The sequence below is a fragment of the Aquarana catesbeiana genome, linkage group LG06 (assembly GCF_042186555.1).
Source record: "Aquarana catesbeiana isolate 2022-GZ linkage group LG06, ASM4218655v1, whole genome shotgun sequence".
Lineage (NCBI taxonomy): Eukaryota > Metazoa > Chordata > Amphibia > Anura > Ranidae > Aquarana > Aquarana catesbeiana.
In genome coordinates, this window is record NC_133329.1 from 411,394,716 (window position 1) to 411,418,784 (window position 24,069).

The 24,069-nt window shown below is 44.1% G+C and overlaps 1 protein-coding gene across 1 annotated transcript in view; it reads left to right on the forward strand.

The window, feature by feature from the left end:
* The window catches only part of KALRN (kalirin RhoGEF kinase), a 231,188-nt gene that overhangs the window by 20,774 nt on the left and 186,345 nt on the right, over positions 1–24,069 (forward strand). The window contains 11 exon segments of the mRNA XM_073634491.1: positions 680–829; positions 1,483–1,597; positions 5,950–6,065; positions 11,962–12,084; positions 16,860–17,042; positions 19,745–19,863; positions 20,461–20,527; positions 20,609–20,647; positions 20,649–20,719; positions 22,014–22,083; positions 23,977–24,066. Of these exon segments, the coding sequence (XP_073490592.1) occupies positions 680–829; positions 1,483–1,597; positions 5,950–6,065; positions 11,962–12,084; positions 16,860–17,042; positions 19,745–19,863; positions 20,461–20,527; positions 20,609–20,647; positions 20,649–20,719; positions 22,014–22,083; positions 23,977–24,066 (1,143 nt within the window).

Here is a 24,069-nt window from a genome sequence, read left to right on the forward strand (position 1 = left end):
TCTCATTGAATGCATCCTTTTCAGGCTGCTTTTCTCATACACCTCAGGATTGTGCAGTTGGCATGATTACTGACTGCTGAGAATTCAAGTAGGCCACCTAGAAAGAGTACAAAGAAAACTGCAAACTTGACACTTCTGCACTCAGAAACCATAGGGACGCCCACCTGCCATTTGAAGACAAGCATCAAGGTGACTATGCAACCCGGGCTGGAAGGTTGAGGTGGTGCCGCCATCCTCAGATTGGGGAATCCAGCACTGCATAAACAACAAAACCACAAGGCGGGTGCAGCCGGCAAGTGCATTATCTCCAGCACGTTAATAGGGGATATAAAAATACATGTTATACTCACAAGCAAAGGAAGATGAATGGCATAAGATAGGACACGAATGCCAGAAGTCTGCTCTCCAGCCTCAACGAATTGTGTGGGTGATAGAATCAGCTGACGTGTTTCGGGGTCTGGCCCCTTTTTTCGAGTGATGGCTGAGGAAAGGGCCCGACCCCTGAAACACATCAGCTGTTAGTAGGAAGTGCATTATATTGCTGATGGGGAAATATTATGTGTAAGTATTATTGACAATCTATAGATAGGAGTGTTGTCAGAGGAGCCGGTTCTTACCTATCTGTAAAGCACGTTCGTTATCTTTCCGCATGTCATGTGACTTTGGGGTCTTGATGCAGGTGTGCAGTGTGCTGGAAAGCCTGGAGCAAGAATACCGGAGAGATGAGGACTGGTGCCGGGGACATGACAAACTGGGACCAGCATCCGACACGGACCACATAATGCCATTGATCAGCAAACATCTGGAGCAGAAGGAAGCCTTCCTGAAGGTCTGTACCCATTGTGGCCCCTTCCCGATAATTCATCTTACAGAGAGATCTTGTAGACAGAATTGTGTCTCTAAATACAAAGTTTGGAGACTTGGGGGTGGGGGGCAGGGATAAAACTTAAAGTGGTTGTGAACCTCAGACATATGAACAAAACATATCCCTCTATAGTGTGTACTTGTCTCAATCCAGAGCACTAAGTGTCATTGCTGTCTGCTGCCTCCTTCCTCTGCTATCTGCATGAGTCGCTTCTGACAAGTTTCCTGACACCAAGTGAAAATGGTGACGGGGAAGGCGCTCCAGCACACAGCCTGTGATTGACAGCCTCGGCTCTGTTCCTGTGTGCTGTGCGAATAGGGAGGGGGTGTCCCTCCCTTCCAATCAGCTCTAAGAGCTCTCCAGAGTGTAATTTCAGCTCTTCGCCCCGTTTTTCTGAACTCTCAGACAAGCTGTATAATTTCAGAAGTAGAGATTAGAAGATCGGCAGGTACAACTTATGTAGGGGGATTTGTTTCTTCTCTGTATCTTCTCTGTATCACCTGAGGCGGTCACATGACTGGGCATATGGAAGGGATTCCAACCACTTTAAGGACTTGAGGTTTACGAAGGCTTTTGTCTAATTTCCTTTTGGCTGATTGTGAATTGGTCTTCCATAGGCGTGCACGCTTGCCCGGAGAAATGCGGAGGTCTTCTTAAAGTACATTCACCGCAACAATGTCAGCATGCCAGGTGTGGCCCCTCACACGCGGGGCCCCGAACAGCAAGTTAAAGGTAAAGGGAACATGTGTATTCAGTAAACACTGAGAAAAATTGTGCAATGTGAATGCAAATCTTTACAAAAGTTACATTTCTCCTTTATTAGTGTCAGTACTTAAATCTGATATCAGCTCCTATACATCAGAGCTCAGACTAGGAGAGGAAGGAGCAGCAGAAGGATCCATTGCACTGCTGTGCAAGTGGCATGATGTTAGCGGTAGATGGCATAGTGACAGGGTGATGAGGTCATCAATCTGCTTTTTTTTCCTTGACTGTCCAGTCACAGGCTGGGGGAGGGACAAGATGTGTGTTTGGTTAACTGCAGAAGAGAAAAATCAGGTGTCCTCCCCTGCCGGAGGGAGGCTGTGCTGTGTGGCAGAGCTGTGTAAATCTCAGAGCCGCCTCCTGCATGTATGTATTTGGTGGTTTGTCTGGAGCTCAGCTTTAACGTTCATGGCACTTCTCTGTGCTTCCTTCATGGTGTGGGGGTGGGGGGCACATGTTCCTTTTCAATACCTAGTGCAGTACAATCTTATGTTCAAAGACTTCGAAAGTTTAAGTCATTCACAAACCAGTACAAAACTAATAATTTAAATAAATATTTCCAATACAGCCTATAAAACATTCCTAGTTCTTCTTACCATACACTTATCGTTGTGTTTTGAACTGAATAGAAAGCTGATGTGATACAATCGCATCCATTCAGGAAATTTAAAGTTCCCAAAAAATCTAATTAAATGTTTCCATACCATAATCCTCCATAATAGGTCTTTTATCCTCTATACAAGTGAAGAGCACTTTCTCAAATCCATAGATTGCAGCAATTTGAAACAAAGATCAATCTAAGATAAATTCAGAGTATAGTATAACATCCACATATTTGGAATACAATTCTTATTATATGGTTTTTACGGGTTTTGTGAGTGACTTCATCCTTTCGCTTATTATACGTTGATTATTGGGGATAAGCTGCTCCTTCATACAAATCCTGCGGGTATTACCCTAAAACCTGCTATTTGATTGCAGAGCAATCTCCCATCTGTACAATTGTTTGGTGAGCACTTGATGATCCTTTACCGAGCCCCCGATGAGGTCCTGATGGTAAAAGAGACGTTCTATTCTCCTCATCCCTAATCCAAAGACCGTTCAAACCTGGACCGCGTCTCCTTTCACCAGATTCATATCAGGGGGCATCTCTGAATCCTGGACATTCTCTGAGTCCTTGGTGCCCAACCTGTGGCCCTTTGGTATATGATGTGTAGCTCTCAGACCTCACAAGTCTGTAGTGGGAACGTTGATTAGGGTAATAGCATTGATCTCTACCAGCCTCATGTAACATCTTCCCAGCTTTGTATTGTCTCCTGCAGCATATCCCCAGCCAACAATGTAGCTCTGACTCTTATCTCCTCTATAATTCTGCAGTCTCTGATAGTCTTCCCAAGCATTACATATATTGAACATTATGTGCGGCTCTTTGGTGATGTCAAGGGCCACATTTGAGGCCCCCTTTAGCTCATAAGTTGACAACAACTGGTCTACATTGCAGACTAAATGAATGGATGTCGTCTACGTATCTTTAGAAAGATTTATCCAATTGGTTCTGGAACTTCACAGAGTTATTCAATAAGAGTTAAGTGGATACATTACTGAGCTCGTATAAATTAGGGATCCCCTCCAATGGGTACCAAGCATATATACTATGTATTGTATGATGTGATATACACAGCTTATACATGGAGAATCAAGGGATATGGAATATTTCAGGAGCACCAAGCCACAAGATCAAGAGTCTAAAATACTTACAATACAATAGTTCTCCAACTACATCAAATAAAACAGCCAACTCGATTTCATCATGGCTTATTTAGTAGCCCTGATGAAGGGTGGAGTTTGTGACTCCTGAAACGCATTGGTTGTTTCATGTGATGGGATTAAAGAACTAATAAATCCAACCTCCATGGTTATTATATATTTTTTTAAATTAAAGTTTTACTAAACCCAGGACTCTGCAGTTACTATATCTGATCTCCAACAGTACACAGAACATGGAAATACAATTATTTTACTAAATATAAACTGCTAAATATCTTTTTCTAATCAGCAATATATAGCAGTCTTGTGACTTCTATCAGTGTCTGGCCAAGCACTGGTTAAAGCTTGTAGGGGGAGTTTTCATTCTCCTCTGACTGTCCTATAAGGCTGCATGACCCCTGACCCTCTGTCTGGACAGTGTTGATTGGCCCTGTGCTCTCCCAAGAAAAAAAAACAAACGCTCTAGCAATACACATCAAACTGGGCATGTGCAGCCTGACCCCTAGCCTCTGTTCTATCAACAGATAGATTGGGGACTGTGAAAGAAGGGGAGAATCGGAGAGGACAGGATCAACTGCCTTTTTACACAATGCAGAGTATTAACCCCTTAGGTTATAACAAGCATGCTTTACTGCATATACAGACTGATTTTACTGTTGTGGGTTTAGTAACACTTTAATAAAGGAAATCCTCATTTAAAAACTGCATTTTGGATTTGCTTGCGTTATTTTTATGCAATATTAAAATTTGATGATCAGAATCCTTTAAGTGTGACATAATACCAAAAAAGTAAAAAAAAAAAAAAAAAAAAAACTAAGGAAGGGGGCAAATACTTTTTCACAACACTGTATTTTATATTCTGTATTTTTTGGCCTGGCACTCCTGATGTATTCCACAAGCTTTGATTCTCAATGTATCAGTGGTGTATATCAGATCATAGAATACATTTTACAGAATGTGTGTTGCTGGGATCGGGCTTTGGGAAGTTTTTATGTCACAAGAAATAATCATTTTAAGATGGCTAGAAAGGTACAGAGAGTGGTGACAGCAATGATCTATCACAGGTAAGAATCATTTCCAGAGATCAGAGCGTGAAAGAAGACACAAAGACATTGGAAACATTGTGTTCATATTTCTGATACATTTTGAGGCACAGAAAGGAAACTTTTTATAAATGTCTAATTGCCTGTTATATGGATGAATGGACCCAGGATACAGCGAGAAGTTTGGTGTAGGAACATATAGATGTTGAGGCGACATGTTGGTGGGCAAGAGATGGATGGTTTGGAGGATAGAGCCGCTCTATATCAGGGGTCTTCACACTTTTTTAAACAAAGGGCCAGTTTACTGCCCTTCGGACTTCAATGGCCCACAATGGTCAATGAGAGTAGAAAATGCCTCCGGCTTGGTGTGTCAGTAGGAGTAAAAAAAATGACATAGCGGCTGTGGTCAGTAGGAGGAGGAATAATGCCCCATTGTTGGTATTTGTGGGAGGAATAGAACCCCAACATTCATGTCATCGGAAGGAAAAGTGCCCCATCATTGGTGTCAGTGGCAGGAATAGTTCCCCATCATTGGTGTCAGTGGCAGGAATAGTGCCACATTGTTGGAATTAGTGGGAGGAACAGTTCCCCATCATTGGTGTCAGTGGCAGGAATAGTGCCCCATTGCTGGAATTAGTGGGAGGAATATTGCTCCATCTTTGATGTCAGTGGGAGGAATAAGGTTCCAACGTTTATATCAGAGGAAGGAACTATGGCTCGTCGTTGGTGTCAGTAGGAATAGTGCCCCACTGTTGTCATCAATGAAAGGAATAATGCGCCCCTTTTTGGTGTTGATGGAAAGAATGGTGCCACATCAATGGTGTCAGTAAGAGGAAATAATGCCTTGTATCATTGAGAGGAATAGTGCCCCAAGAGCCGCATAAAGGGAAGCAAAGGTCCTCATCCAGCCCTTGGGTCACACTTTGGAGACCAATGATCTACAGACTCTTCCTCAAATTACATTTTCAGCTCGGGTTTGTCAGCGTAGAGGCCTTGTGGCTCGGTTTCAGGTGGAGACGACTTCTGTAAACACGCGGCGGTGAAGTACGTGCCGGTGGAGTGCGACTTTTTATTGGATTATGAGCTGCTAAGCTGCAGAATGGAGCAGATTACTGGTAATGCCTTCAAACGCTCTCTTATACACGACGATCCTATTTAGGTGTGATAATGTGAGCAGATTCACACCAAGCGTGTCCTCCGAAATCCTCCGCTCCCTGCATTTCCTGACATAAATGTGTACTAATCCGGCTTAAAAGGGAGCACTGCTAGTGTTCATGTACTACAATATCCAGCATGTCCTTCCTGTAAGGGGTTTTGCCAAAAATTTGGGCGTCATCGGTGCAAAAACATCCAGCATGTCATGTTTTCTATGAATTTTGTGTAGTGGAGGATATGTTGGGTCTCTGTGGGAAGTAACCAATCTCTTTTATTTTTTATTTTTTTATTTTTCAATAGCCACAGTTGTATTGAATACCTTTTCTAAAAGTAACCAATCTTTGTTTTGTTCTGCAGCCATCCTCAGCGAGCTTCTGCAAAGAGAGAACCGCGTCTTGCACTTCTGGACCCTGAAGAAGCGGCGGCTGGACCAGTGCCAGCAGTACGTGGTGTTCGAGAGAAGCGCCAAGCAGGTAGGTGACGGGAAGCTGCTGCACGAGGCTGGCACCAACTGGCAGAAGCATTGTGCCCACATATCCACTGCAGTTTTCCAAGATCCGATGAGTGCCAAACACAGTTCAGGGAGTCCTCTTATGTCAAGGTTTTCAAAAGCTATTTTATCACAGGCTGCATCAGCATTATGGTCGCCCCCAAAAGGCCGGTTGTATCTGTAATACTAGATGTCCAGAGCACCCGACCCCCCACTTACATCAGATGTCAAGAGCCCCCCACCATCAGAAGTCTAGAGTCCCTCACCCCCCCTTACATCACAGTGCACCCCCCTTACCTTTTGCTGCTCCTGAAAAGCAGCTGGGGGCGGAGCTGGGAAACACAAAGTGCAGGATCTGGAGGAGGACCCGAGGAGGGCTGGAGTTAGCTGCCGGAGTCTGCTGAATGCTAAGACCAGAGGAGGAGATGCAGCTGTACAGAGAGGCGCAGGATCTGTAGGAGGGGTTCTGTTCTCCTCCCTGCTACCAACTCCTGAGACTCGGTGGGGGCAGGGATTAGGGAGGTGTGATAGCTGCAGGAAAGGTGCGAGGGCTACATGAAATGGCCTGGCGGGCCGGTCTCGGCCTGCGGGCCTTGTGTCTGACACACGTGTGCATTATGCAATCCCTACAGTGCTCTGTGGTATACAACAATCCCTACTGTGTATTATAACACTGACCCAAACTGGTTCAGCACAGTTATTCAAGAGGACCTGTCCCTGCCATGCTCAGGATATTTAAATGTCCTCTATTCCAGGACTGACAAGATATGTATTGGTGGGGCACTGGACCCCAAGGTAGTTAAGTTTTAGGATAAGACAGATCGATCACGGAGACTCCTTGAAGTCGTCTGGAGTGCATTCAATGGATAAGAGTGCCAATCCTTGGCTGAGTCCAGTAGAAAGGTTTTTTTCATGCCAAAAAGTCAAAAAAGCCAACTCGTTTCGGAAACTAAAAACTCATCAGTCAGTCCTAATTTACAGCACTGTCGGGAGCTGCAGGTTCCAAATGGCACTATAAGAGCCTGTGTTAGAAGAGGGAGATTTACTGAAGCATTAGGGATCAGTCCGCAGTACTAAAGACATTGGTTCTTTCAAGGCTCTAGGGGATCAGACTAATAGTTACCAGCAGGGAAGAGATCTGTCTGATCCTGTAATAGGATTAAAAGGATGAATGCACCAGGAAAAGTCCAGTAGAAATGTATGTTTCTTGACAAAACCTCAAACAAGCATACAGGTTTCGGGGGCTAAACTCCCCCTTCATCAGGGCTGTGGTGGGTTTGCTTTGGGTGGCTGTTCCAACGCAGTCCCACCGTATGGACAAGGCATGTCTCCTATGTGCCCGGCTCACATCACTGTGTTGTGCGGGCGCGATGGCCTGAACCAGCTACAGGCAGTGCAGAGGCTGGTGTGAAGCAGCTCTTTAATGGTTACTTTGTTGCTATAATTTTGTGTTATTTTGCGGAAAATGAAATGATCCCTTTTATTGGTTTTAAATCCCTGAAGCTCTCAGTAGCACAGATGTGATGACATGGAACAAAAGGGTCAGTCTGGCTTAGTTGTAGATATCTCCACCTATGTGTTCTTCCCATCGCTCGGTCTATTCCTGGATTGTAGTCCTGGTCCCTACTGATCCCTATACAGTGCTCTGTGTCATGGCTCATATAGCACTTTATATTATAGGCCTGGGCCCTAAAGCTGGATACACACTATGCAATTCTCTGTAGATTTTTACTTCAGATTTACCAAAACCATTTAATATGAGGTCAAACCTTAAGAGTTTAAATTTGTATGCAATCAGGCCGGCCCTTGCACTACATGGTTTTGGTAAATCTAAAGGAACTCGGACAACAAAAGTTGTATAGTGTGTATGGGGGTGTAACATTACGTTGATCTTGGTTATTCTGTGTCAGGTTGCTGTTGTCCAATGCAAATATAGACGCTCCAGTCTGTGCATTATGTCTATGATTCAGGTGTATGGGTGCCACCTGCTGTACGTAGCTGGTATTACATCTGTATCTTGTACTGTATCCTATATACAATGTTTCTTTAGCATAGCAGAGGATACATTGTGGTTGCATTGTTTTGTGTGCTGCATCACATCCCATTAGTGGTCACACAAGGCAGATGAGATTTCAGGAAGCTGACCTGCGGCTGGACCTGTATGATTGCGGTTTCAGCTTTCGCTCATCTCTTTTCTTACGTCAGCAGTCTGTGAAACAAGCGGCTCATTACGGGCTGATCGATCCCTCTTGTTACCATAGCGCTTCTGTACCGGAGATCCGGGTGCAGCTGTGCCGTGTTTGTCAAATGATATTGGTGACTGGCACACGATGTAAAACCCACAACAATATTCTTACTTTTTTTCTTTTTAAAGCAAAACGTCAACCATGCAGTTAAATATACCATTAACATGCACATATGTTGCAATTTCTTTTTTTTTTTTTACCCCTCTGGGGAGTTTATACATATCAATCACACTATATACGAAGGGTGACAACACTATTCAGAGCCTGCAGCAATGCCACTTTTCCTCCTCCTCCTGAAATAGTTTGTACATTGTTTGTTATAACAGTGAGTCATGTATGGGAATCCGAATGTGGCCTGGCAGGAAAGTCTCCTACTAGGTACATACTCGGCTCAGTTGCCCTCCTAGTGGTTTTAATGGCTTTTCCTCTTGTAGTGATGCTGGTGGCTCAGCCCCCTCCAGCCATAGTGTGTACACTTCCCATCTAGTAAAACCAGTGGTTCAGGTTTAGTTATCCTGGGTTTTTAGTCCTTTTCTAAAGATATTGTGCTTTTGGTTCCCCTCTAGTAATATTGGAAATAATGTTCACCTCCCTTGGTGGGGGGGTTGGTCCTTCTCTAGCGATATTATGATTCAGTTCTTCTGCAGTAATATTGGTAGTTCATTTCTCCTCTAGCAAATTGTGGTTCAGTTTTCATCCAGCCGTATTTGAGGTTCCACCTAATGTAGATGTTGTGGTTTGGTCCCCCGCAAGCCATATCAGTGTTTTAAGTCCCTCTATAAAAAATAACGTGGTCCATTTTTCTACTAGCAGTATTGGGATTTGGTTCTCCTCCATCAATATTCATAGTTTAGTCCTGTTCTAGTGAGATTGTAGTTCTGTTCTTCTCCATCAATATTGGTGGTTCAGTCCGCCTCTAGTGATATTGTGGTTCTTCTTCATCGGTACTAGTGTGTCTAATCTCCTCCTGGAGACATTGTTCTTCATCAATATTGGATGATTTATTACTCCTTGTAGCTCTGCTCTCCTTCATTCATATTGGTGGTTCATTCCTCCCCTAGTGCTATTGTTCTTTTTAATTAGTATTGGTGGTTCAGTCGTCCTCTGGTGATATTGTGGTTCTGTTCTCTTCCGTCGATATTGGTGGTTTGGCCCTCCTCTATACATATAACAGTACTGTTCTCCTCTATCAAACTTGGTGGTTTAGTCCTCCTCTAGTGATTATTGTAGTTCTGTTTTCATCCGCTAATATTGGTGGTTCATTATCCTCTAGACATATCGTAATTATTTTCTTCTCCATTAATATTGTTGGTTCAGCTCTCCTCTAGTAATATTGTAGTTCTGTTGTCTTCCATCCATATTGGTGGTTTAGTCCTCCTCTATACATATAATAGTTCTGTTCTCTTCTGTCAAACTTGATGGTTTAGTCCTCCACTAGACATTGTAGTTCTGCTCTCACCGATTAATATTGATGGTTAAGTGGTCCTCTAGAAATATTGTAATTCTTTTCTTTGCCATTTAATATTGTTGGTTCAATCCCCCTCTAGACATATTGTAATTATGTTCTTTACCTTGACATTGGTGGTTCAGTCCTCCTCTAGAGATATATTGGGGTTTTGTTCTCCTCCATCCATATTGGTGGTGTAGTCCTCATCTAGTGATATTGTTGTTCTTCGTTATTATTGGTGGTTCAGTCCTTCTCAAGAGATATTGTAGTTCTTCTCTTCTCTATTAATCTCATTGGTTCAGTTCTCCTCCTCTAGACATATTGTAGTTCTGATTTCCTCCATCCATATTGGTGGTTCAGTCCCCCTCTAGTGATATTGTGGTTTTTCGTGATCATTACTGGTGGTTCTATCCCTCTCTGGAGACATTGCAAGTCCATTCTCCTCCATCAGGATAGGGTGTTTTAATCCTCCTCTAGTAATATTGTTGCTCTGTTCTCCTTCATCCATTTTGGTAGTTCAGTCTTTCGCTAGTAATATTGTAGATCTGTTCTCTTCCATTGATATTGGTGGTTTGGTCCTCCTCAATACATATAACAGTTCTGTTCTCCTCTATCAAACTTGGAAGTTTAGTTCTCCTCTAGTGATACTTTAGTTCTGTTCTCATCCAATAATATTGGTGGTTCATATAGACACATCATAATTATTTTTTTCACCATTAATATTGTTGGTTTAGTCCTCCTCTGGTAATATTGTGGTTTTGTGCTCTTTCATCCATATTGAGTGGTTCAGTCTAGTGATATTGTTCTTCTTTATTATTGGTGGTTCAGTTGTCCTGTAGAGATATTGTAGTTTGTTCTCCTCCATCCATATTGGTGAATTTTTCCTCCTCTGTACAAGAAATAGTGCTGTTCTCCTCCATCAAACTTGGTGGTTTAGTCCCCCTCAAGACATATTGTAGTTCCCACCTATTAATATTGGCGGTTAAGTGGTCCTCTCTAGTAATAATGTAGATCTGTTCTCCTCGATCCATATTGGTGCTTCAGTCCTCTGGTGATGTCGCAGTTGTGTTCTCCATTGGTAATGGTGGTTTGGTCCTTCTCTAGTGATATAGTAGTTCGGTTCTCCTCCGTCCATATCAGTGTTTCAGTCCTCGTCTAGTGATATTGTTCTTCATTAATATTGGTGGTTCAGTTGACCTCAAGAGATCTTGTAGTTCGGTTCTCCTCCATCCATATTGGTGATTCAGTCCTCCTCTAGTAATATTGCAGTTTGGTTCTCCTCCATCCATATTGATGATTCAGTCTTTTTTTAGTGATATTGTAGTTCTGTTATCCTCCATTGATATCGGTGGTTTGGTCCTCCTATATACATATAATAGTTCTTTTCTCCTCTAATAAACTTGCTGGATTAGTCCTCCTCTAGACATATTGTAATTATGTTCTTCTCCATTGACATTGGTGGTTCAGTCCTCCTCTAGTGATATTGTAGTTTGGTTCTCCTCCATCCATATTGGTGGTTCAGTCCTTGTCTAGTGTTATTGCTCTTCTTCTTTATTAGTATTGGTGGTTCAATCCTCCTCTAGACAATCATATTATAGTTCTGTTCTTCTCCATTGATATTGGTGGTTCAGTCCTCCTCTAGACAATCATATTATAGTTCTGTTCTTCATCATTGATATTGGTGGTTCAGTCCTCCTCCTGCAATATTGTGGTTTTGATCTCCTTCATCAATATTGGTGGTTCAGTCCTTGTCTAGTGTTATTGCTCTTCTTCTTTATTAGTATTAGTGGTTCAGTCGTCCTCTAGACAATCATATTATAGTTCTGTTCTTTTCCATTGATATTGGTGGTTCAGTCCTCCTCCAGCAATATTGTGGTTTTTGTGGTTTTGATCTCCTTCATCTCCTTCATCAATATTGGTGGTTCAGTCCCCCGCTATACATATTATAGTTCTGTTCTTCTCCATTTTATCTTGGTGGTTTGGTCCTCCTCTAGCGATATCGTGGTTCTGATCTATTCCATCAATATTGGTGGTTCAGCTGCCCTCTAGTGATATTGTAGCTTGTTTCTCCTTCACCAGTTTATTGATTTTGGTTCTCATCTTGTGTTAATAGTAGTTCAATCCTCCTCTAGAGGCCTTAATAAATTCAAGTACCCTACTGACTGTATTATTGGTTTCCCCTGCAGGCTCTGGACTGGATTCAGGAGACGGGGGAGCACTTCCTCTCTACACACACATCTACTGGGGAGAGTCTGGACCAAACGCAAAGTCTACTGAAGGAATATGAGGACTTCCGTATTCCTGCCAAGGTAAATGGCCTCCCAAGAACAGAGCATGTTAATAAAGGAAGGAGAATTTCTGCCCAAGATTTTTCATTATCCATCTGTCTCTCCTATATTTAATTAAGGCCACAAGTCCGGACTTCATGCCAAACACTAATTGGGTCACATTCCTCCCTATGACTTGAATAATTCCATATGGTTCCCAAAACATTGTCCCCTTCTCCATCGTGTTGTGTTTAGAAGTTTTCATTCTTTGCGGCTGTTGTCACAGTTGTCACTTGTACCGGTCGGTGGGCCACATACGTCGTCCTCCATTCTGACCCCTCCGGCCGTCTGTGAATTTCCCCAAAGTCTCCCGTAATGATTTCTGGCAATGTCAGACACAGAGAACGTCTTGGAGTCACGAGCTTCTGACAGTACAAACTTGTTTGTCATTTCCGTTCTCTCTGAAGAGTTGCAGAGAATATTGCCGAGGTCAATATGACCTCTTCTCTCAACTGGGTCTCTCTGGCCTCTCAGACACGGGGGCGAGTGATTATGGCGGTGCGCCAGGGAGCGTCAGGCATCAAACTACCATCAATCCAACAACAACAGGAAATAATAGATGCTTCCCATGTTAAGCCAAAAAAAAAAAAGGTCTTTGAGATTCTTTACACATAGTGCTTCAGTTCTGAGGCTGCTGTGACCTGCATTGTGTATATCAGGGGGACTGAATTCAAATTCATGGTGGTCAGGTCAGTGAAAACTTCTTCTAGCAGAGGTCCAAGTCTCATTTTTGACTCTAATGCCGCGTACACGTGATCCGAAATTCCGCCAGCAAAACTCCGATGAGAGCTTTTTGTCGGAAAATGCGACTGTGTGTACGCTCCATCGGTCTTTTGCTGGCCGAATTCCAGCCAGCAAAAGATTGAGAGCATGTTCTCTATTTTTCGGTCAGGAAAAGTTCCTACCCGAAAATTCGATCGTCTGTACAAATTCCGACGCGCAAAATTCCTACGCATGCCCGGAAACAATTCAATGCATGCTCGGAAGCATTGAACTTCATTTTATCGGCTCGTCGTAGTGTTGTGCGTCACCACGTTCTTGACGGTCGAAAGTTCAGAGAACTTTTGTGTGACCGTCAAGAATGCAAGCAAGCTTGAGCGGAATTCCGTCGGAAAAACCATCCAAGTTTTTCCAACGGAAAATCCGCTCCTGTGTACGGGGCATAACGCATCATGTCCCCCTTTTCATCAAAGTCCCCCCCATGCATAATTGTCTTCAGCCCACCCTTCGCATCATAGCCCCCTTTACATTACAGTCCGCTCTTTACATCATAACCTCCTTTTTACATCAGTGTCTTCAGCGCCCCCCGTTTACATCACAGTACCCCCTTTTCAAATCTGTGTCCCCAGGTTACCCTTCACATCATAGCCCTCTTTCCATCACAGTCCATCTGTATTAATTTTTCAAAAACCTCTCCCATTTTTAATTGCAAAGCCATCCTTGATATCCAGTCAGTGACTTTGCCTAGTTTGAGATATCATCAGTCTGCTGCAGGCAGGAGGAGGCATTTCCTCATTCTCCCCTCCTTCAGTTACTTTTATCCAGGCTGAGATGATGTCATCTGCTGCAGGCAGAATGAAGCATTTCCTCAGTCTCCCCTCCCCCAGTGGTCAGGCTGCAACATTGTAACTTTGTAGCCAGTCACGGAGTGAGAGGCTACAGCAGGGGCTGATCTGTATCAAACATTTGTGGACACAGCCAAGAACTGCACAGACACCAGAATTTACATGAAAAGCAGATGAAGGCATTGTGTCTGGGGTAGTCCTGTGATCTCTGTGAGAGGTAATAAATATCTGGCAGGGGGACACTGACATACTGCTCCTAACATACAGTATCTCACAAAAATAAGTACACCCCTCACATTGTTTTAAATCTTTTCTTCTATCTTTTCATGTGACAACACTGAAGAAATGACACTTGTCTACAATGTAAAGTAGTGAGTGTACAGCTTGTATAACAGTGTAAATTTGCTGTCCCCTCAAAAGAACTCAACACACAGCCATTAATGTCTAAACCGCTGGCAACAAAAGTCAGTACACCCCTAAGTGAAAATGTCCAAATTGGGCCCAAAGTGTCAATATTTTGTGTGGCCACCATTATTTTCCAGCACTGCCTTAATCCTCTTGGACATGGAGGTCACCAGATCTTCACAGGTTGTCACTGGAGTCCTCTTCCCCTCCTCCATGATGACATCACAGAGCTGGTGGATGTTAGAGACCTAGCGCTCCTCCACCTTCTGTTTGAGGATGTCCCACAGATGATCAATAGGGTTTAGGTCTGGAGACATGCTTGGCCAGTCCATCACCTTTACCCTCAGCTTCTTTAGCAAGGCAGTGGTGGTCTTGGTGGTGTGTTTGGGGTGGTTATCATGTTGGAATACTGCCCTGCGGTCCAGGCTCTAAAGGGAGGGGATCATGCTCTGCTTCAGTATATCACAGTACATGTTGGCATTCATGGTTCCCTCAATGATCTGTAGCCCCCCAGTGCCGGCAGCACTCATGCAGCCCCAGACCATGACACTCCCACCACCATGCTTGACTGTAGACAAAACACACTTGTCTTTGTCCTCCTCACCTGGTTGCCGCCACACACGCTTGTCACCATCTGAACCAAATAAGTTTATCTTGGTCTCATCAGACCACAGGACATGGTTCCAGTAATCCATGTCCTTAGTCTGCTTGTCTTCAGCAGACTGTTTGTGGACTTTCTTGTGCATCATCTTTAGAAGAGGCTTCCTTCTGGGATGACAGCCATGCAGACCAATTTGATGCAGTGTGCGGCGTATGGTCTGAGCACTGACAGGCTGACCCCCCACCCCTACAACCTCTGCAGCAATGCTGGCAGCACTCATACGTCTATTTCCCAAAGACAACCTCTGGATATGACGCTGAGCACGTGACCTCAACTTCTTTGGTGGACCATGACGAGGCCTGTTCTGAGTGGAACCCGTCCTATTATACCGCTGTATGGTCTTGGCCACCGTGCTGCAGCTCAGTTTCAGGGTCTTGGCAATCTTCTTATAGCCTAGGCCATCTTTATGTAGAGAAACAATTCTTATATTCAGATCCTCAGAGAGTTCTTTGCCATGAGGTGCCATGTTGTACTTCCAATGACCAGTATGAGAGAGTGAGAGCGATAACACCAAATTTAACACACCTGCTCCCCATTCACACCTGAGACCTTGTAACACTAATGAGTCACATGACACCAGGGAGGGAAAATGGCTAATTGGGCCCAATTTGGACATTTTCACTTAGGGGTGTACTGACTTTTGTTGCCAGCGGTTTAGACATTAATGGCTGTGTGTTGAGTTATTTTGAGGGGACAGCAAATTTACACTGTTATACAAGCTGTACACTCACTACTTTACATTGTAGCCAAGTGTCATTTCTTCAGTATTGTCACATGAAAAGAGAGAAGAAAAGATTAGACGTGGTGTATCTGGATTTTGCAAAAGCATTTGACACAGTTCCCCATAAACGTTTACTGTACAAAATAAGGTCTGTTGGCATGGACCATAGGGTGAGTACATGGATTGAAAACTGGCTACAAGGGTGAGTTCAGAGGGTGGTGATAAATGGGGAGTACTCAGAATGGTCAGGGGTGGGTAGTGGGGTTCCCCAGGGTTCTGTGCTGGGACCAATCCTATTTAATTTGTTCATAAACGATCTGGAGGATGGGATAAACAGTTCAATCTCTGTATTTGCAGACGATACTAAGCTAAGCAGGGCAATAACTTCTCCGCAGGATGTGGAAATCTTGCAAAAAGACCTGAACAAATTAATGGGGTGGGCGACTACATGGCAAATGAGGTTCAATGTAGAAAAATGTAAAATAATGCATTTGGGTGGCAAAAATATGAATGCAATCTATACGCTGGGGGGAGAACCTCTGGGGGAATCTAGGATGGAAAAGGACCTGGGGGTCCTAGTGGATGATAGGCTCAGCAATGGCAGGCAATGCCAAGCTGCTGCTAACAAAGCAAACAGAATATTGGCATGCATTAAAAGGGGGATCAACTCCAGAGATAAAACGATAATTCTCCCGCTCTACAAGACTCTGGTCCGGCCGCACCTAGAGTATGCGGTCCAGTTCTGGGCACCAGTCCTCAGGAAGGATGTACTGGAAATGGAGCGAGTTCAAAGAAGGGCAACAAAGCTAATAAAGGGTCTGGAGGATCTTAGTTATGAGGAAAGGTTGTGAGCTCTGAACTTATTCTCTCTGGAGAAGAGACGCTTGAGAGGGGATATGATTTCAATTTACAAATACCGGACTGGTGACCCCTCAATAGGGATAAAACTTTTTCGCAGAAGAGAGTTTACCAAGACTCGTGGCCACTCATTAAAATTAGAAGAAAAGAGGTTTAATCTTAAACTACGTAGAGGGTTCTTTACTGTAAGAGCGGCAAGGATGTGGAATTCCCTTCCACAGGCGGTGGTCTCAGCGGGGAGCATTGATAGCTTCAAGAAACTATTAGATAAGCACCTGAATGACCACAACATACAGGGATATACAATGCAATACTGACACATAATCACACACATAGGTTGGACTTGATGGACTTGTGTCTTTTTTCAACCTCACCTACTATGTAACTATGTAACTATGTAATTTACACAAATGTGAGGGGTGTACTTACTTTTGTGAGATACTGTAAATATATATAAAATGACAGGTCCTCTTAGATGGCAGCTACAGCATCATGTAACAGGCAGCCTGCCAGGATAATGATTTCTGTTTTTTTTACGCTCTGACAGCAAACCAAGGAGAAGGTGCGTCTCCTGATCCAGCTGGCGGACAGCTTTGTGGAGAAGGGACACGTCCATGCCACGGAGCTGAAGAAATGGGTCACCACTGTGAACAAGCATTACCGCGACTTCTCCCTGCGGATGGGGAAGTACCAGTGCTCCCTGCAGAGGGCGCTGGGCATCAGCACTGAGGTACGGGATGCAGAGCTCCCCCTCCCCCCCACTGTACAGTCCTCCTATACTGAGCCGTGTGACCTCTGATCGCCCCGCAATGGGGACTCAACATTACCGGCTTAGTGCGCTGGATTAGGCCAGGTTGGAAATTGAATGCACTTTAGCAGCACATTTAACATTTATAATCCGGTTATCACCCAAGTGACATTCAGTGTAAATACAGACATGGCGCTCGTCCTTAATGCGCCGAATGCGGCTCTAAACCTCCCAAAATGAAAGACGTTTAGAGAGGAACCGGGAAAAATTCTATCAAGAGAGAAATATTCCTTTACATTCAATAAGTTCATATAGTGTATATATAATTTTTTTTTTTTTTTTAAAGTTGAAACATTTGTAACTTTACAGAATACAATTATTTAGATACAATACAATCAGGAAATGATTGGAGAAAATATTTCCATTAAAGTGTAATCCATATAAAGACAGAGCGGCCGTACAATCCATCCCCTGATGTGACCGATGGCGGTCAGACACGCAGGATGAGACGCTGCGATTATAAATATTTGAACAATAGAACAGAAAACGCTGCAACCAAACAAATACATTTATTGTGAGCTCATCTGTATTGGGGTCTCCAAATTCTGGGGCACATCCGGCCCCCTACACGATTTTATCCGGCACCCAACTGATGTGCGCAAATAAGGAAAAAGGAAGGGGGGCCCTGATGTAATGGGGGGGGGGGGGGGGGCCCTGATGTAATGGGGGGGGGGGGGCCTGATGTAAGTGTGGCGGGGGAGGGGGGGGGGGGCTGTGAGACCCTAATGAAAGGGGGAGTTTTAATGGAGACTTCAAGGTAAGAGGGGCCCTGATGGAGACCCTGATGTAAGAGGGCTCTGATGGGGAACTCTAAAGAAGACCCTAATGTAAGGGGAAACTCTGATGGGGACGCTAATGTAAGGGGTGGCTCAAATGGGGACCATGATGTAAGGATGTAAGTGGGGGGCGGGGGGAGGAGAGTCTGATGATGACCCTGATATAAGAGGGGATACTGATGTGAGAGGGGTTCTAATTTGGATTCTGGTGTAAGGGTGGTGGTGGTGGGGGGTCTCTGATGGAGACCCTGATGTAAGTGGGGGGGGGGAGAGTCTGATGATGACCCTGATATAAGAGGGAACACTGATGTAAGAGGGGTTCTAATAGGGATTCTGGTGTAAGGGTGGTGGGGGGGGGTCTCTGATGGACACCCTATTGTAAGGGGGGCTCTGATTGGGCACCCTGACGTAAGGGGGGGACTGTGATGGGGACACAGAAGTAAGGGGGAAATGTGGGGACACTGAAGTAAGGGGGGGGGGGCACTGATGTAACGAGTGGCTCATATGGGGACCATGGTGTAGGGAAGGGGGCTCTGATGGAGAACCTGATTTAGGGAGGTGGGAGTCTGACGGCGACCCTGATATAAGGGGGGACACTGATGTAAAGATGGACTCTGATGAGGACCCTAATGTAAGAGGGGTTCTAATCGGGATTCTGATGTAAGGGGGGGCTCTTATTGAGACCCTGATGTAAGGGGGGACACTGATGTAAGAGGGGTTCTAATAGGGATGCTGATGTAAAGGGGGGCTCTTATTGAGACACTGATGTAAAGAGTGGCTCATATGGGGACCTTGGTGTAGGGAAGGGGGCTCTGATGGAGAACCTGATTTAGGGAGGAGGGAGTCTGACAGTGACCCTGATATAAGGGGGGACACTGATGTAAAGATGGACTTGGATGAGGACCCTAATGTAAGAGGGGTTCTAATAGGGATTCTGATGTAAAGGGGGGGGGGGCTCTTATTGAGACCCTGAAGTAAGGGGGGACACTGATGTAAGAGGGGTTCTAATAGGGATGCTGATGTAAGGGGGGGGGTCTCTGATGTAAAGGGAGACCCTGATGGGGGGACTCTAAAGGGGACAGTGATGTAAGGGGGATTCTGATGTGGTGGGGGGGCTCTGATGGGGACCCTGGTGTGGATAATGTAAGGTGGACACTTATTTATCTCCAAGCTTAGAGTTGGGCTTTAAAGTCTGTCGGGGAAAATAAAACTTAATCCACATTGTGTATCTCCATTCCCACATTTCACATGTTTTCTCCCAGTACAGAAAAGAACCTTTTAAATTTCCAGAGCCACTTCCTGTAGTGAGCTGACCACACCGAGCCGCTGCTGCATCCAAATCTTAAGTAGTGTGGTCAGTCCCACCTATTCCTCCTCTACTGGACTGCAAAGCCCCACCCCCCTTATGTTACGGAGATGATAGGAGGAGGTGCTCTGTAGTCCAACAGGGGAGAACTGGGCACGAAGGAGACAGATCGGTCATGAAGAGGCTCCTTCTGATGTCGGGTTGTAGTCGCACTGGACGGTGGGGGGTTGACTGATAGGACTGTTAGGGAATGAACATCTGGATCCTGATTGGTTGCTGTCCCTTCACTGACAGTTCATGCAGAGCGTGTTGGTGCTCAGAGTTCTCTTGTTGCGCTCAGAAGCCGCCACACTCCAGAATTCTACTCATACATGATACATATGTGATAGAATATGATCTAATATAATAAATATATAAATAAAATGAACATATTATAAAAAATGTCTTCTGCCGCGGTCTCTGCGATCTGAGGGTTGCGAAGCGATCGCACGGTCATTGTATATCATGTCCCAGGATGGCGACATTCCCTCTTCTCCTTCCAGGATAATAAAGACCTGGAACTGGACATCGTCCCGGCCATCCTGACCGACCCGGAAGTAAAACTGCGAGACGCAAGCCATGAGGTCAACGAAGAGAAAAGGAAGTCCGCCCGGAAAAAAGAGTGAGTGTGCCGGGGCCGCCAAATTCCCCAAATCTGGGTGTTTTATGGATCGATGGGGAAGATTTACTCAAACTGGAGCACACAGAATCTGGTGCAGCTCTGCATAGGAACCAATCAGCTTCCAGCATTCAGCTATGTATCTGTATTATTATACAAAGTATCCAATATATACACAATGGGGGAGATTTACTAAAACTGGAGTGTTCAGATTCCGGTGCAGCTCTGCATGACAGCCAATTAAAGCTTTGACAATAAAATCTGGAAGATAATTGGTTCCTATGTAGAGCTGCACCAGATTCTATGTGCTCCAGTTTTAGTAAATCTCCCCCATTGTGTATATAATGGATACTTTGTATAATAATACAGATACATAGCTTCATGCTGGAAGCTGATTGGTTCCTATGTACAGCTGCACAGATTCTGTGTGCTCCAGAATTAGTAAATCTCCCGCTATTTCTATTTTATTTATTTCTATTTTTTTATATATTTATAACATGGATCGGTTGGGGGGTGTGGTTTGTGAGAATCTGCCATATCATTGGTGTGAGGTTTCTGTGTTCCTCACACCTCTCACCATAGAGGTCCTTCCCTTCTCAGGTTCATCATGGCGGAGCTCCTACAGACGGAGAAGGCGTACGTCCGAGATCTGCACGAGTGTATGGAGGTGAGTCCTATCTGTGTGTCACCTGGAGATGAATTGTGGTCACTTCCTCCCGGGGTCACCTGTGCATTCCCTCTCTTCCAGACCTACCTGTGGGAGATGACGAGCGGCGTGGAGGAGATCCCCCCCGGGAATCCTCAATAAAGAACACATCATCTTCGGGAACATCCAGGAAATCTACGACTTTCACAATAAGTGGGTGTACTTCCTTCAGGAGCCCCCCGGCATGTCCATAGAGCAATGTGTGGTGTGCAGGGGCCTTGTAGGAAATAAGTGAAGTCCAGTCAGTGAGTAGGCAGTCTCCGCTCGAATTCATCTCGGGTTCAATCGGGTTGAGGTCAGGACTCTGTGCAGGTCAGTCAAGTTCCTCCACCCCCAACTCTCTCATCCATGTCTTTATGGACCTTGCTTTGTGCACTGGTGGGTAGTCATGTTGGAAAAGGAAGGAACCATCCCCAAATTGTTCCCACAAAGTTGGGAGCATGAAATTGTCCAAAATGTCTTGGTATGCTGACACCTTAAGAGTTCCCTTCACTGGAACTAAGGGGCCAAACCCAACCCCTGAAAAACAACCCCCCACACCATAATCCCCCCCTCCACCAAATGATTTGGACCAGTGCACAAAGCAAGGTCCATAAAGACATGGATGAGGGCATTTGGGGTGGAGGAACTTGACTGGCCTGCACAGAGTCCTGACCTCAACCCCATAGAACACTTTTGTGATGAATGCAAGCCAGACCTTCTCGTCCAACATCAGTGCCTGACCTCACAAATGCTCTTCTGGAAGAATGGTCAAACATTCCCATAGACACCCTCCTAAACCTTGTGGACGGCCTTCCCAGAAGAGTTGAAGAGTGGGATGTCATTAAAGTTCATGTGTGTATGAAGGCAGGCGTCCCAATACTTTTGGTAATATAGTGCATCTACAAACTCGTGGAGGCTGAGTAATTAAACCTCTGCATAGAAAAGCCACTTCATTCTAAAAATGCTAGTCGCCTGGCTGTCATGCTCATGATGATTGCATGTTGCTTACAGAGATGTGCACTTCAGAGCCCTGAAGAAGGACTTCTGTATCCCCGAAACACGTTGGTTACAAACGTTCAATATTTAGATTGTTTGAACTCATAAATGTATCTTTTTTTTTTTTTTTTTTTTTTTTGGAGCTCCATTTCCTTCTACTCTTCAAATGCTTGTCCTCTGGCTGTGCAGATCCAGAGTTCTGACTTCACTGGCTGCATGCTTTTTCATGTCAGCAGCTCAGAATGTGCTAAAAGCAGAGACAGCCAGGCTCCTGGTATTTTCAGACGAGGCCGGTAATGATAGTCTCTCTGTATTCGCTCAGTTTGGGTTTATGTTGGGATGTCCGGATGTGTCCACTGATTAACATTGATAACTAAATGCTGGACCAATAGGCACCTATGTACCTGACCTCATAGTACGCGGCTCCTCCCACACAGACCTGACCCATAATCCTCTCTGTTCCCTGCAGCATTTTCTTGAAGGAGCTGGAGAAGTACGAGCAACTTCCGGAGGACGTCGGACATTGTTTTGTCACTTGGGTAGGTTTCTGTTATGTCGTCTTTTATAGAAATTGGGGGGATCTCCAAACCTCAGTCCTACAGAAAATGTATGGCGGGAACTGAAACTTTGAGGTCCGTAAAGAAGAGCAGAGCAAAATGCCACCTGAGATGTGAAACCCCTCCTGAGATGTGAAACCCCTCCTGAGATGTGTGCAAACCTGGTCACCACCTACAAGAAACGTCTGACCTCTGTGATCGCCAACAAGGGTTTCTCCACCAACTACTAAGTCATGATTTGCTTGGGGATCAAATACAGTGGAACCTTGGTTTAGGAGTAACTCGGTTTGCGAAAAGAGCAGGATTCAAGCCAATGGGGTGTGCAGTACCACATTTGACCAGAAATGCGGGGGCGCCGGTGACACTCGGAATGGTTCGAAGCAGTCTGCAAATACTTGGAACCACTCAGAAATACTTGGAACCACTCAGAAATACTCGGTTCCCGAGTGTTTCCAAGCCTTTCCGAGGGTTTCCGAGGGTTTCAGCCGTGCTGTCCCTGAGTATTTTCCGAGGCTCTCCGGCGCCCCCCCCCCACCTCTGGCCACATGCGGTATTGCATGCAATGGGGACTTCTATGGGGAAACTTGCTTTGATATGCGAGTGCTTTGGATTACGAGCATTCTCCTGGAACGGATTATGCTCGTCATCCAGGGTTCCACTGTACTTATTTTACTCGCTGAACTGCAACTCCGTTTATAACATTTGTATCATGAGGTTTTTTTTCTGGATTTTTGGTTGATATTCTGACTCTATCATATAAAATACACCTATGATAAAAATTATAGACCCTTCATTTCTCTGTAAGTGGGAAATTTACACAATCTGCAGGGGAGACAATCATGATTCCCCCCCAACTGTAGATTAGAAAATAAGGGAATACAATAGAAAGGAATATAATTAGAATAGATTATAATAGAAAATAAAAGAATAGAATCAAAACAGAATATAGTAGAATAGAGCAAAACAGAATAGATTAGACTATAAAATAGAATAAAACAGAATAAAAGATATAAAATAGTGAAGACTTAATATAGAAAAGAATAGAATGGGATAAAATGGAATAGCATAAAATAGAAAAGACTTAGAATAGAAAAGGATAAAACGGAATAAAATAAAATATGTAATAAAATAATAGAATATTATAAAGACTAGAGCAGAAAATAAAAGAATAAAATGAAATAGAACGAAAATGTCTGTCTTCTGAAATTCAAATATGATAGAATAAAATATAATCAAATGAAACAGAATAGGCTGAAAAATAAAAGAATAAAGGAATAGAAAATAAAGGAATAGATTAGAATAAAACAGAATAGAATAGAAAATAAAGAATATCCTAAAATTGAATAGAAAATAAAGGAATAGAATAGAAAAGACTATAATAGAATCAAACAGAAAATAAAAGAATAAAATAGAAAAGAATAGCATAAAACAGAATAAATAGAATGAATATAGCTATCTTCTGTAATTTGAATCTTGAATTTCAAATTGATTTGAAAATAACGTAAATAATGAAACTAAATGATTATTTTAATGATCGAATCTGAAATTAAAACAATGTAACTACTATGTAACTATATAAATTAAATTCATGTTTTAGTCGTGCTCCTCTCTATAGATGACATTTTTCTGCTCGGGTTTAGTTATATTCTAAACTCTAAATTCTTTTTCAGTCATTGAGGGACACATGAAGTCATACTGTATACTGTTGGGTTATACTGCCACCTACAGGAGGACTGGACACAATAGCTCCGGACACCCCTCCTACCCCCAGCATGCCTCATTTTCTTCATTTCTGCCTTCATCCAGTTAGCTGTCCTGTACATTCGATGCCCCCCCCCCGGGTTTCTCCTCTGACGTCTCGTTCGCTCTTTGCAGGCGGATAAGTTCCACATGTATGTGACTTACTGTAAGAACAAGCCGGACTCCAGCCAGCTCATCCTGGAGCACGCGGGGGCCTTCTTCGATGTA